Source organism: Meleagris gallopavo, chromosome 2, assembly GCF_000146605.3.
Source record: "Meleagris gallopavo isolate NT-WF06-2002-E0010 breed Aviagen turkey brand Nicholas breeding stock chromosome 2, Turkey_5.1, whole genome shotgun sequence".
NCBI lineage: Eukaryota > Metazoa > Chordata > Aves > Galliformes > Phasianidae > Meleagris > Meleagris gallopavo.
In genome coordinates, this window is record NC_015012.2 from 52,664,878 (window position 1) to 52,677,948 (window position 13,071).

At 44.1% G+C, this 13,071-nt stretch overlaps 1 protein-coding gene across 3 annotated transcripts; it reads left to right on the forward strand.

Moving 5' to 3' along the window:
• Window positions 1-113: 113 nt before the first annotated feature.
• Window positions 114-8,279, forward strand: TAGAP (T cell activation RhoGTPase activating protein). Of its 3 annotated transcripts, none has more exons than XM_031552483.1 (10): window positions 114-261; window positions 685-768; window positions 875-928; window positions 1,382-1,448; window positions 2,428-2,597; window positions 3,359-3,520; window positions 4,004-4,113; window positions 4,835-5,030; window positions 5,379-5,496; window positions 5,684-8,279. In XM_031552483.1, exons 2-10 carry the CDS (start codon window positions 742-744, stop codon window positions 6,859-6,861), a joined length of 2,082 nt encoding a protein of 693 aa, XP_031408343.1. In that variant the 5' UTR covers window positions 114-261; window positions 685-741; the 3' UTR covers window positions 6,862-8,279. The 3 variants fall into 3 exon arrangements, with proteins under 3 accessions (XP_031408343.1, XP_010705576.1, XP_010705575.1); XM_010707274.3 differs by having other exon boundaries at window positions 115-261; window positions 682-768; window positions 2,425-2,597; window positions 5,684-8,273; XM_010707273.3 differs by having other exon boundaries at window positions 116-261; window positions 2,425-2,597; window positions 5,684-8,272.
• Window positions 8,280-13,071: the final 4,792 nt, after the last annotated feature.

Sequence of the window (13,071 nt, forward strand, 5' to 3'; positions counted from 1 at the left end):
AAAAAAAACCAACACAGAGCTCCTCTAAAAGGAAAGAGGAAGCCAGAAATGTCGCAGCATCTCAGTCCTGCCCCATGATGCTTCTTCCTGCCTGTGAATTTCCACCTGCTGTTCTGCACTATATAAGGCAGCACACGTGGGGTAGAACTGTTTAGTCGCCTGCGCCTGCCCAAAGGATTAGCGGCAGGGAAATGATGCTGCTTGCCCTGTCCTCTGCAGCCCACAGGAGGTGAAGGAGCTCCAGCGGGACTCGCTCCTTGGGTAAGCAAAGCCTGGGGACGAACATGCGTTGTTGGGGTGCGGTTGGGGGAGCCCCAGGCGCAGCTGTACAGAGATGTGCACCAACAGTTCGTGGGCAGAGCTGACTGGCTTGTTAGCTTTGTGTTTGCAAATCAACAGTCCCACATAGCTGTCACTGCTTGCTCATTTTTGCATGGATTAAAAATGGAAAGCTGCTTTTTGTCTGAGTGAATGAAGGGGGAAACAGAGCACAGGACTGAGGGCATTACAGAGGGAGCTTTCAGCGAGTGCTGCTTTATGGCTGAACTGGGTGGGCGATCCTTCTGGTCAGGATTGCGCTGAGATGCTTGGCTGGCTTGTGGGGCAGAAAGGAAAAGAAGGAAAGAAGGGTGCAGCTTTACCAAGTTCTTTTTTTTTTTTGTCTGTTCCTTGTTCAATAAGCAGGCAAACAAAAGGACCTGAGGAACCAGACAGTGCAGAGCTCCCACAGTTAAACTCCTAATGAAAGTGCTTAGCAGCTGTAATACTGTGAGTGTCATTATCTCAGCTCTGTCAACAGAGCAACTTTGAAAAGCACTGATTTCTAAACTGTAGCACTAAATAACTCACACGCGGTCTTTGTTTTCTTACCTAGTCAAAGACACTAAATGCTGGAAACATGGAGAGTTTGATTGAGTGCCCATCAGAGGTAAGCAGTTATTTTTTCCCCAGCTCTTTGCTGGGCACTGAGGCGAGATCTCTGTCCCTGCTGCGCACGCCGGTCAGGATCCCACAGCAGAGAGCCTTCCTCATGGGGAAAGTATGGGAGGAAATCCCCAGTGCCAGTGGGAGGCAGATGGGCAGGCTGTTCCCCCTTCCCACATTCAGACAGCTCGTGTCCTGCTGTGGCTTCTTGGAGTCACAGCAGCTGTGTAACTCAGCGCTGGGGCTGTGACTGGCCGGGCAGCAGCCAGGGTGGCTGCCATGCAGTCCTTTGCCACCAGCACTCTTGTTGGGCAGCAAAGCAGCATCATGGCTGAGTCCAGAGCTCCCTCGGCAGCTGTCTGGTCACTCTGCTCGCTCCTTGGGCCTTTCATGGGTTTCTGTGTGGCTGCATCAGGTTGCTCAAGGCCCTCTTGTAACTCTGACGTGCTTCTTGCAGGCTGATGCCAAGAAATGCCCCCTGTTGGGTCCAGCTGACACCGAGGACAGATTTTGCCAGTTGGCTGGTGAGTTTTAAAAACAAACTAAGAAACTACCTTCTTATGTAATGCTTGCAATGCTTGTGTAGAACCTCTCACCTCACGCTCCTCAGTGCAGCCCAGACCCAGGAGGCAGCGGCCTCCCTTTGCTCAGTGCAGATGGTGGTGATGCCTGCCCATGCATCCCTATTCCGTGGTCCTCACAGCCAGGTTTATTTGTGCCCTTGGCAGCAACATCAGTGAATGTCTTTCTGACAGCAGCATCTCCACTGGGGTGTGGTCCTACAGGTCACCGCTACCCATATGATTACACACCAGGGCAAACACACCCAGCTGCAGCAGAGCTGCACTTGTTTGTTCTCATGGTGCAAACAACTGGGAGGAGACCAGCATGGTACAGGGTCAGAAGTGGAGCAAGCTGTCCTGTCACACTGTTTTTCAGGCTTATCAGAAGCAAGTTTTATATGACTCCATAGCATTGTGACTTTCTCATAGCTTTTAACACTTGCTAAGAAATTTCTGACCCTGAAGTCAATGCAGCCCAAAAGTGATGGTCAGCTCTAGAGGAGGTATCTCCTTCATGAACAAGACTGCATAGTGGAAACTGTCATTGTAAGCTGCCCAAGTGACACATCTACCTTAGATAGCTATCACGGAAACCTCTGCGAAATCAAAAATCTTTATAAATGTCAGATATGTACTGTTCTGTGCCTTGTATGTTCCCATTCTTTAAGAGGAAATAGTGGCTAAAGTGTAAAAAAAAACTTAGAAAACAGGAAAGGTGGTGTCCTTAGAGGGATAGTCAGAGTTCTAAAGTTTAGGCAGTTGTTTCCTTAGCAACAACTTAGTTGTCTTTCAGTTTCTACCCATTTAGTTTGAGTTGTTGCTTCAACATACACCTCTGCTCTTCACTCCACATCACATAACACTGCACACAGATGAAGAGAAGCATAACTCTGTTGTTTTATTTTAAGTGATTTTTTTTATTTTCCTTTGTTTGCAGCAGATGGAGTGAAGAAAAGAAAGAAGGTGATATCGTGGCCATTTGCTCTGAGACGCACTTCCACCAGCGGAGATTCCCCAGGGCAGCTGGACTCTGGCCTCAAAATCACCTTGTTTGGCCAGCCTCTGGCAATTATTTGTGGGGAAGATGACATGCTGCCCAAGCCAGTCCAGGTAAACAATCCTAGTGATATGTTTATCATACTTCTGGCTTCCAGAGTGAGGCAGGATCCCCAGTGCTTGTGCTACAGTACTCTGGAAATTAGTGGTTTTGGTGTTTCCTCTCCGTGCACAATTCTGAGAAGCTCAGGGCTCCTCCCAGATGTAGAAAGGATCAGATCTGCAAGTTCTGTCCACTCTATGCAACTTCCATTGGAAATTACTTCAAGTGGAGAAATTGTGGACCAGGAATGGGAGAAGTAGATCTGTTGCTCAGTATAAACCTCTGTGGTTTTACAGAAGTCATATCAACAAATCTTTCAGGAGCACAAACATTCAGGGATTTCTGTATTTCCCTGAAATATCATTCAGCTATGGACTGCCACTGATAAATAATCAAAGACTTATCTTCTAGTTAAAAATGATCTTGCAACATTTCTCCCACTGAATTGGCTTTTCCAATACACAGACTTTTTTCTCTTCTAAGAAATATTTTCTAGGCATTCAGCCTGGTTTGGGGGCTACCTCTTGTTTCCTTCTGGAAGGAAGCAGGGATGACTCCATTGGAGTAGAAAAATAATTTGGTTTGGGGGAAAAATCAGATTATTACCAGTATAACCTACTTGGAGATAGAACTAGATGCTGGTCCATATAAAGCAGAGTATACCTACAGTAATTTTATTTTCTCCTGTATCTAAAGAAATGTTCGCCTGCTAAAGGACCTTTCTTCACTCACAATAACATTTTCCCCATCCCTGTCTATTTTCTTCCTGCAGGATCTCCTAACTATATTGTACATGAAAGGACCTTCCACTGAAGGGATATTCAGAAAAGCTGCCAATGAGAAAGCACGCAAGGAGTTGAAGGAGGATCTAAACAAAGGCGGGAATGTTGATTTGGAAAGCAAAACTGTGCACCTACTGGCAGTGGTTTTGAAGGTAAATTCCTCTGACTTTCAGCTGTAGGAGAACATAGCCAATTTGCACAGGCACACTGTAGTGCAGAGATTTGGCTTAGATGGGACTCCAGGTGAAAGAAAGAATGAAACCAAACTAAATGTTTTAGGCATGGGAAAGTTTGGCTCTTTCCTTTTGCAATGGATTTTCAGCTCCATTTCTGCTGCTGATTTTCTGCATGCCGACAGGAAACTCACTTCCTCCTCCTCAGCATCCTCTTCTGTGAGGAACACTGAGATTTAGGGATGAACAAGAAGCAGATAATAGCTATAAACCCTTACTGCACTAATGTAAGGGCACACAGTATGTACCTGTGAAGCCTGCTTCTCTGTAGAGCTGATGTAGAGCTCTCAAAGCTCACCTTCGAGAGCAGGTAGCTCCAGCCAATCTGCCTCGTAGAGAGCCCAAGTAGCAGCCATGCTCCCCTAGTGTCCAAAATCTCATCTCAGTCTTTTGACTTTGCAGGACTTCCTCCGAAATATTCCCTCCAAACTTCTGTCAGATGACCTGTATGACAAGTGGATGCTAGCTCTGGAGAAGCCAAGCAAGCAAGAAAAAATTGAAGAACTGAAAGAGTAAGTGTTGCAACCAGCAAGTTCTGCAACCAGTCTTGGTGTGATGGAGAGGTGTAGAAGTTAGTGGCCAGCACCTTCTCTGGAACTTGAGTCCCATTTAAAAACCTGTTTCTCCATTTGCAATTGTTTCTGTGGGGGTTGTAGAGCAAGTAGCACAGAGAAGCACTTCTCTAGCAGAAGCACTTCCTGGAGGTATTTGGGATTGTTCTAGGAATCACTTATAGCCAGGAGGAGGAGGGAGCTGACAGTGTCATTGTGAATGTTGTCACTGTATGGTGTAGCAAGTGTTGGTGAGAGCTGTAGGCCTGATGGCCACAGGGTTGGACAAGTGAGGCTCGCCCTGTGCTATGCCCTTCAGAATGACCAGAGGTGAAAGGTGGCAGAAAGGGCTTTGTGAGCTGTGTGACAGCCACAGCCTTTCACGCACTCTCAGGAAGACTCTGGTAATATCTTCTGATGCCACCTCCTCTGCTCAGTGACACAGGATGCTGTAATGTTTCCTCTCAGTCAAGATCTCATAATTCGGGATCTTGTAGTTACCCACAAGCTCGGCTGCTGTTGGGGATTTCTCAATGATACTTCTGCAAAGTAGTGAAAGCATAGGCATTCCTTTTTCTGGAGGAAGCGTTGTCTGTCTGCATGCAACTGAGACTTGCTCAAATAAAGAAGTAGCGGCCACCGCACCAGGAATTAACGTTTCATTTTGTCTTTTTTCACTTAGCGTGGCTGACAAATTGCCCAGACCAAACCTGGTCTTGCTCAAGCAGTTGCTCTCTGTGCTCCACCGCATCAGCCAGAACGCTGACACCAGCAGGATGGACGCCAACAACCTTGCCATCTGCGTAGGCCCAAACATGCTGTGCCCGGGGACAGGCAGCATGTTGCCGCTGGAGGTGCAGAAGGAGATGAATGACAAGGTGAGTGGGTTCAACTCCCATCTGCAATCCTTGGGCAGCTCAGACCCATCTTTGGGGATCCCACTGCTACTGCAAAGGCCACATGTCTGCAGTGTGTATCCTGTGGGCATTGCTAACCACACACACTCTGGGGAGTGCTAAATTGTGGCTGATAGCATTTTTTTTTCTGGTATCAGGCAGATCAGTCCATCTGTGGTGTCAGGCCTCGTGGTATAGGCAAGGATTTTGGCAGATGCCATCCTTCTCTGTGCAGCCGTTCATTGTAAAAAGACATTGGGCAGCAGCAGGAAAGACTGTTCAATATATTTTCAGCCTCTTTGACTGAAACAGATGGTTTTTTTTCTGCAGGTGACTGTGTTGGTGGAGTTCCTCATAGAAAACAGCTCAGAAATATTTGGGGAGGACATTCTATGGCCTGTCAGCGCCTTGGCTGTGGAGTCACCAGAGCATATAGACAGTTCCACAGGTAAGAGAATGGACTAGGGATTGTCACAGACTGGGGCTGCTGCTTTTAGGTTTGATATGGGAATACATCTGTGGAAACAAATGTTAAAAGAACGTGTTGTATTGCACTTCTACAGGAATATTTTCCAGATAGTTCTCTTTCGTCCTTACATGGCCAGTAAAAACTAACAGGTGCTTTGTCCCTACAGAACACCTATGTGCTACTCATCAGAATGACTCTGCCTATGACAGCCCAGATCCTGAAGCTGAATGCTGTACTTCGGAGCTGGAGCAGCCCAAAGAAAGAAGCACTGGTTTGAGCAGAAGATATCCAACGTGTGTCTCTGCCACATCACTGACTAATTGCAAAAATGACATCAACACGATGGACAGGAGGTACTCAGAGCCAGACCTATCCTTCCAGGACTGTTTTGAAAGCACAATAAGGAAACAGAAGCTAAACAAAAGTGAGGACAGTTTTCCAGTTCAGCAGAAGCAGCTAGGTCTGGAGAATGAGGTGCTGGACAAACGACTTGCAATCTTACCTTCACAATTATCAAGTGACTCTCTATCCAAAACATCCTCCAGTTGCTCACTAGAGAGCTCTGATGGCTCAGTCTTCACCAGCTCTCCATTAGTTTCACCCTCTAGTCCCAAAAAAACCTTCTTAAATAGGCCCCAGTCCTTTTGCACCAAGCCTCATGAAGACTGTAACATGACTAGGCGAGAGATCAAAAAGCATTCTATGTCATTCTCTTTTGCAAACCACCGGAAAACACTAACAAAACAACAGAGTTGGGGGCCTGGAAAACACATGGGTTTCCAGAGGGACAGTTTCACAAAGAAAGATGATCAGTTCTCCTGCAGAATTGTACAGGAAAACAGTCCCGAGGATGACAAACCAATGCATGTACCATACCAACGAAGGTCACGTTTCAGGTCAGCTGATGAAGTGTTCAGAGAAGTAGACCAGAGGAATCCTGGAAGACCACCCTCTTACGAAGAAGCTACTAAGAACTGCGTGGCCACACAAGTTCCCTCCTGCAATCTCACAGTTCAGACTATGAGATTAAAGGTGTCAAATCAGGACGCTTTGCCATCTGATCCATGTACCGGCCTTGCACAGGGCATAGCCTGTACAGCTTCGAAGGACTTACCCAGCGACAGGGTTTCTGCAGTGAATGATTCTGATGCAGAAACTGAAACTCTCAGTGTTACTGTTGGAATAAACTCCCGTGTGAGTTTACCTGTGACCCCTGGAGTGTACCGATTGAGAACCATGTCTGAATCCTATCAAAAGAACAAACATGAGTATGTGGCACGGCGGTGCAGCCAGCCCATTTTTGAGGTAGAGCAAATACAATATGCTAAGGAATCCTATGTTTAAAAACTTCTCTCTCCTCTTTACATTGTACAAAGTAAATGTTGTAAAGATAGATATCTTGCTTATGTTTTGTAAGATACTAGTTTCAAGGGACCCAGAATAAGCTAGCTCCATATGAACGTTTTTTTCTTGGAGGCTCTTCTGAAGTGTTGGTCACTTTGACATGTCACGTTCTTCCACTAAAAAGAGGTGTGTGTTCGTGGGTGGAAAGTATGTAAAAATATGAGTGAATATGATGCACATAACGTGTTTTGTGGGAAAACTAGGCAGTAGTTGATAAACAATGTTGTATGTATATCCCTAAAAGGACAATTAAAAGGTAGGCAGGTCCAAGTACCTGTCCTACTTTCCTCTTCTTTTCTGTATAGTCGAAGACTGTATGCCATTTGCCATGTGTGTGTCAGGTGATGCAATGCCTTGCTGATTTTCTGCATTAAGAAGTGGGTTGGCAGTTACCCCAACAGGAGAATAGCTATTCTGTCACCTAGGCCATTTCTTCACTCTTTCATCAAGCCCCTTGAACCTGCTGCCATTCCTTCCTTCTGCTTGCTAACTATAAGAACAATCTGACCACGAGTCAGCATTAGTATTGTGTACTAAGCCTGGGTTTAGAGCCACTGAAGCCCTACAGGGTCATTATGGGCACATATCAAGTGAATCTCGAGTGGCCTGAGATGCTCTTAGTCTAAATAAACTGGACAGACTAAACAGAAGGAAAGATTGTCTTCAGCTTTGCTCTCATGAGAAATAATAATAAAAAGAAATCCCATGAGGAAACATCCCAGATTCAAGTCTTAATTAGTTAAAATTGCAGATCATTTGTAAAATTCAAAAAAAGGAAAAGAACATATCCAGGTGTTGCCCTTATAACCTTGCAAAGACAACAGGAAGTACAATGTTTTTACATGTAGGAACTTATTTTGGTTAGCTCTTACCTTTCCTTTTATGACTCAGGAGCTGGCAGAGTTTTGGTTTTCTCCTGTGAAAATTCACTACAATAAAAACATTTTCTGCATGACTGCCACACTGTCCATCGTCTCTCTTTAAAAGCACTCAGGAACAACACGTACTGTAGCTACTTTTATACTATTACACTGCACTGCTCTTCTGTTTAAATGACGCAACATACAGTAGGAAGGAAAGTAGCTGACCAGCAGCATCACTATTTTTATTTTGTAAAACTGTAGGCTAGATTTTGGGAATATATTCTTCTCTGTCAGGGAAACAAGTTACATTGCCACACAACAGCAGTTACCAGTAAGATGGAGAGGGAGTTACAAAGAAGAGATGCTAATTAGTGGCTAATTAGAAAACAGCATACAAGCATCTCAGATATGACGGTTTCTGGGAGTAGCTGTACCCAAAACAAAGCAAAAAGGAGAATGAGAGTCCCTGGTTATTTTTTGTAAATAGTTGCTACTCCTTTCATGACTATAAAGCCAGGCTTACATGAGATCATTTCGGAATTACTTATAATTTTGAAATGTGCATTCATGTTTTGAAATACATACCGTTCTTTTCTTGTGCTTTTAATTTTATCTGTGGTTTAGATTTTATCACAAAACATTTAACTTCTTATGTTACTTTCACGTGGAAAAAAAAAGTGGCCACTAAATCTATGATTCATTGAACTCACAGATTCCGAGAAAAACTGAACAAACACAGGCACAATGTGCAGCCTCTGTAAACCCACTTGCTTGGATTAGCAAACTGGCACTTGTTTCTTTAGGCAATTATTACTGGTATATTGCCCCCACGTGGTCAGAACAGCAGAAACACTAATCATACACATCTCGCAGAACTAATTAAAAACACATTGCAAATTATTTCATACTTTTTGTGAGCTCTTTGGGATGCTGAAAATGACAAAATTTGTCAGGATTGCACGAGTATCCTGAATATTTCTTCTGCAGTTTGCATGTTAACATACTATTTTACAAAATAACACAAGCCCAAGTTTAATGATTAAATAAGAAAACATACATGTCTGCTTAATAACAAAAACCACATGTCTTCACAGGCACACACAAGCACACATAACTTGTAATGCATGCGGGTTTCGAATTGACTGAGCATGTGTGATGGTGCTAGAGGCAGCTAGCACTGCACTGCGCCCTCCTCAGCATTCCGTTGTGGCCTACCAACCAAACTCAGTCTATTCCTATGGACTTGCCATCAAAGTCCAATGCTGACACCTACAATAAAGCCAACAACTTGTCATTTTTTAGCAATTATTATTTATTTGTTTGCAATGAGATTCTCCCTCTTCAGCCTTTTGTTTAGTAAGCAATAGTCCTGAAGAGAAGAACCTGTAGGTCCTGGTAGATGAAAAACTGCACATGAGCCAGCAATGTGCTCCTGCAGCTCAGAAAGCAAATGGTATCCTGGGCTCCATCAGAAGAGGGGTGGCCAGCAGGGACAGGGAGGTGGTTGTCCCTCTCTACTCTGCTCTTGTGAGGCCCCATCTGTAGTACTGCATCCAGGTCTGGAGCCCCCAGTACAGGAAAGACAGAGAGCTGTTGGAGAGGGTCCAGAGGAGAGCCACAAAGATGATCAGAGGGCTGGAGCACCTCCCCTATGAAGACAGGCTGAGGGAGCTGGGCTTGTTCAGCCTGGAGAAAAGAAGGCTGTGGGGTGACCTCATTGCAGCCTTTCAGTACCTAAAGGGAGCCTACAAACAGGAGAGGAATCAACTCTTCACAAGGGTAGATAACAGCAGAACAAGAGGAAATGGTTTTAAGTTGAAGGAGGAAAGATTTAGGTTGGATGTCAGGAGGAAGTTCTTTACAGAGAGAGTGGTGAGGTGCTGGAACAGGCTGCCCAGAGAGGTTGTGGATGCCCTGTCCCTGGAGGTGTTCAAGGCCAGGTTGGATGGGGCCCAAGGCAGCCTGGTCTAGCATTAAATATGGAGGTTGGTGGCCCTGCATGTGGCAGGGGGTTGGAGATTCATGATCCTTAAAGTCCCTTCCAACCTGGGCCATTCTGTGATTCGGTGATTCTGTAATACCTCTGTATTTTCCTGGAGCACTGAAGTCAAACTGGTTTGGAGAATCTTGCCTGGAGTGTGTATAATTTTGGAATGTTAAAAGCTAATCACAAAATGACTGTCTTATAACTCAGTTACATATTGTAGGGAGTTCCATGTGATCTATTTTTACCACAATGTGTCTCCAATTGTAAAAGATATATCACAGGAGACCAAATGCCACCCATAGAAAAAATCTGCCAATTTTAGTCTGGGAACAGGAGTTTTTGTTTCTCTACCATCTGTACCATCTTTGGCACTAAGCCAGCAGAGATGTTGGATTGTTGCAGCAGCACACAATCACTGCTTGTTCCCAGGCTGACTCACTCCTTACCCATATACTGCAAATCATTATTTCACTGTCCCATTGCACACAGGAAAGTCCCTTGACCCAGGAAAAAATATTATTGCCAATTTTTGCTGGAGATTACAGCACTTAATTATCACAGGGGTGTGCTTTGAATGAATATAAGTAGGCAGCTCAGGATTCTGAACGATAGTCTGCAGCAGATGAAAGAGTACTCAAGTTAAAGAGTTACTAATTTCCAGTGCCTTCTTTCCAAGATCTCCAAGCTCCAGGGTTCCCTAAAGGAAGCTGTTATTATGGACGCCAGGAATTTCATCCATCTACCATCTGAATGCATCCTGAGACACTTCCCATAAGATTCCTACAAAGGGAAACCCTTCCACTTTTTAAAAAAGACTTATGCTGAATGTCTCACTGCCAGAACTCTGTGAACGTAGCATGATCTTTCTTCCCTTCGATCCATTAATATATTTGCTCTCTCAGGAAAATACGATGTTTTCAAGTGTCACTCATAGAATTTTGCATTTTTGTTCAACCTCTCTGCTGTGACGTTCTACACAGCAGGCCGGCTTCTGCACTGCTTTGCACTGCCAAGGGGCAGTGAGAGCTGAGTGGAAAGGCATGAAAAGCTTGCTTTCTTGGTCCACTTTGCCTCTGCATAGCACATTATGTTTGTCTCACATGGAAAGCAGCATAGAAACATTCACTAATTTCACTTGGAAATTCAGTCAGGACATTAACCAAGTTAGCTTTGAAGTTTGCTTGGTTAACTGATCCAGCAAGCATTTCATCTCCAGAACTGATCACATCCAGCTGCAAAAATAATCACTAAGGTGATTATAATACACTGTTGAATTGCTAGCTTTAGGCAGACAGCAGGAGCTGTGGCTATCATGTGCCTCCACGAGGACAATTTCCGACTACAGGAAAAGGAAGCCACCTTGGTTAGGCGCTCTGGTTACATTTTTCTCTGAATTTTCTCAGCAGTCAGTCCTTATCACACGTGTCATCAGAACAGTGGGGAAGGTTAGATATTGACAAGGGGAAGGAACTTTTCAAACAGACAGACAATAACCCTGGGAAAAATCCAGGGGAAAAGGGCTTTGGATAAATGATACAATCTTCATATTGGCAGCTGACTTTCATATACACAGCCAGCTGCTTTTTAAATTTTTTTTTTCCTCTCTGTTACTAAGAATCACTAATTACATAGTCCTCCCCCCCCCCTTATAGAAAGTATCACTGATAATTTTAAATAAATCCTTTTCATTTGCTATGACAATTACATCAATTTAATTCTACTTCTGAGTGAAGCTTCTGCAAGGGGAGAGGAGATCACATATCCCTTTCCGTTTCTAACCTGAGGCGCCAGCATGTGAGTCTGAACAAACAGTTGACAACTCCTGAACCCATTGAACACTGCTTCCTCTGCTGGGTAATAAGAAAAGGTTTCTAGGAAAGATTTGTCACTTTCTAAACAAAACCTCTTTAGCCAATCAGCTTTTAAAAGAACTGACCCAACGGCTGCTTGAAATTCTTTCTCCCCACAACCCACAAACCTCTCACCAACTTCCTTGTCAGATGCTACAGTCCAGATTCCAGCCCTTCAGCTGTAAATCAAGATCAAAATTATAAAACACTGTTGCTTTTTTTTAAATTATTTTAAGGCCAAACCCAAGCAGATTTCAAGAGATGATGTTCCTGTGATAAAGGTGGAAGACATGTTTGCTTTTTCTCATGCTTACTGCACAGTCTTGGCCCAGGCAATTCAACCTCATTATACACAGGGCACGAGCACTGAAAAGCAGGTTTATGCCCTCACCTTTTCCCCTGCTCCCCCAAGTGTGAATTCTGTTTCCATCATAAAGCCCTGATTACATATACATGCAGCTGGAGAGCTCTGCATACAATTCACCAATCAGTTCTCTTAAGTGCAGCCAGTTATGAGGTGAGAAATTGACCTACAGCATCAGCTGCAGAATTCTGCAGACCCTATATCCAGAGGAGCACAGAAAATTACATGACAAGATATACAGATACACGTCTCTCCTAAGGGATAGAGATATAGCCAAAAGATACAGCACTTAATAAGTTTTTGAGCATGTGAAAGAGAAGAGCATTCACTACTTCTCCGTAAGCGCTCAGGAAAGGTGGCCTTGAGATTAAGACTGGAGAATTGTAGTAAAGTTATTTGCTATCAAGGTCTGCATTTTCCATATGCTTCCTGCACAGCTTTGGACTGTGGAGCTCAACCTCAGTGAAAAAAGGATGATCCTGCTATGACTCCAAGAGACGTGATAAAGAGCAATTTGTCTTAAGATGAACAGAGAGGCTATAGTGAAGGGGCAACAGAAGCAGATCAGACTTCTTACTCTGCAGGTTTTGTGCAATTGCCCACAAGAGAGGGAGATAGAAAATAAGGCAGAGCTCTTGGGGTGAAAGGAAAACAACTGTGAGTGCTCTGTCTAGGGAAGGTAAAAAGAGGCTGGAGAGGGAGTAATAGTGCACAATTGACTCGAGTTTCAGTAGGAAGGTCATCAACAATTGATTTTCCAATTAGCAGTTTAATAAATGATAGTTTAAAACTGAGTGTGCTGTGCTTTGCTCCACTCTCTAAAATGCTTTTCAACACTTCCCTGATTTTTTCTAGACACTGGGTATGAAATTTGTCATACTGAAAAGCAAACTTGTGCAGGAATTTGAGGGAAAAAGGTGCTCAGAGTCAGAGGTGACATGGTATTTGCTAATTTTGTCTTGAAATCATGAGTAACAAAATCTTTTCTTGCTGAGCACTGGCAAAATTAAGCCCTGGAATTTCATAGCCCTGTTTGCTCTATGAGTTCAGGACTGAAGTCAAAAGGAAGTTGCAGAGCTACAGAAA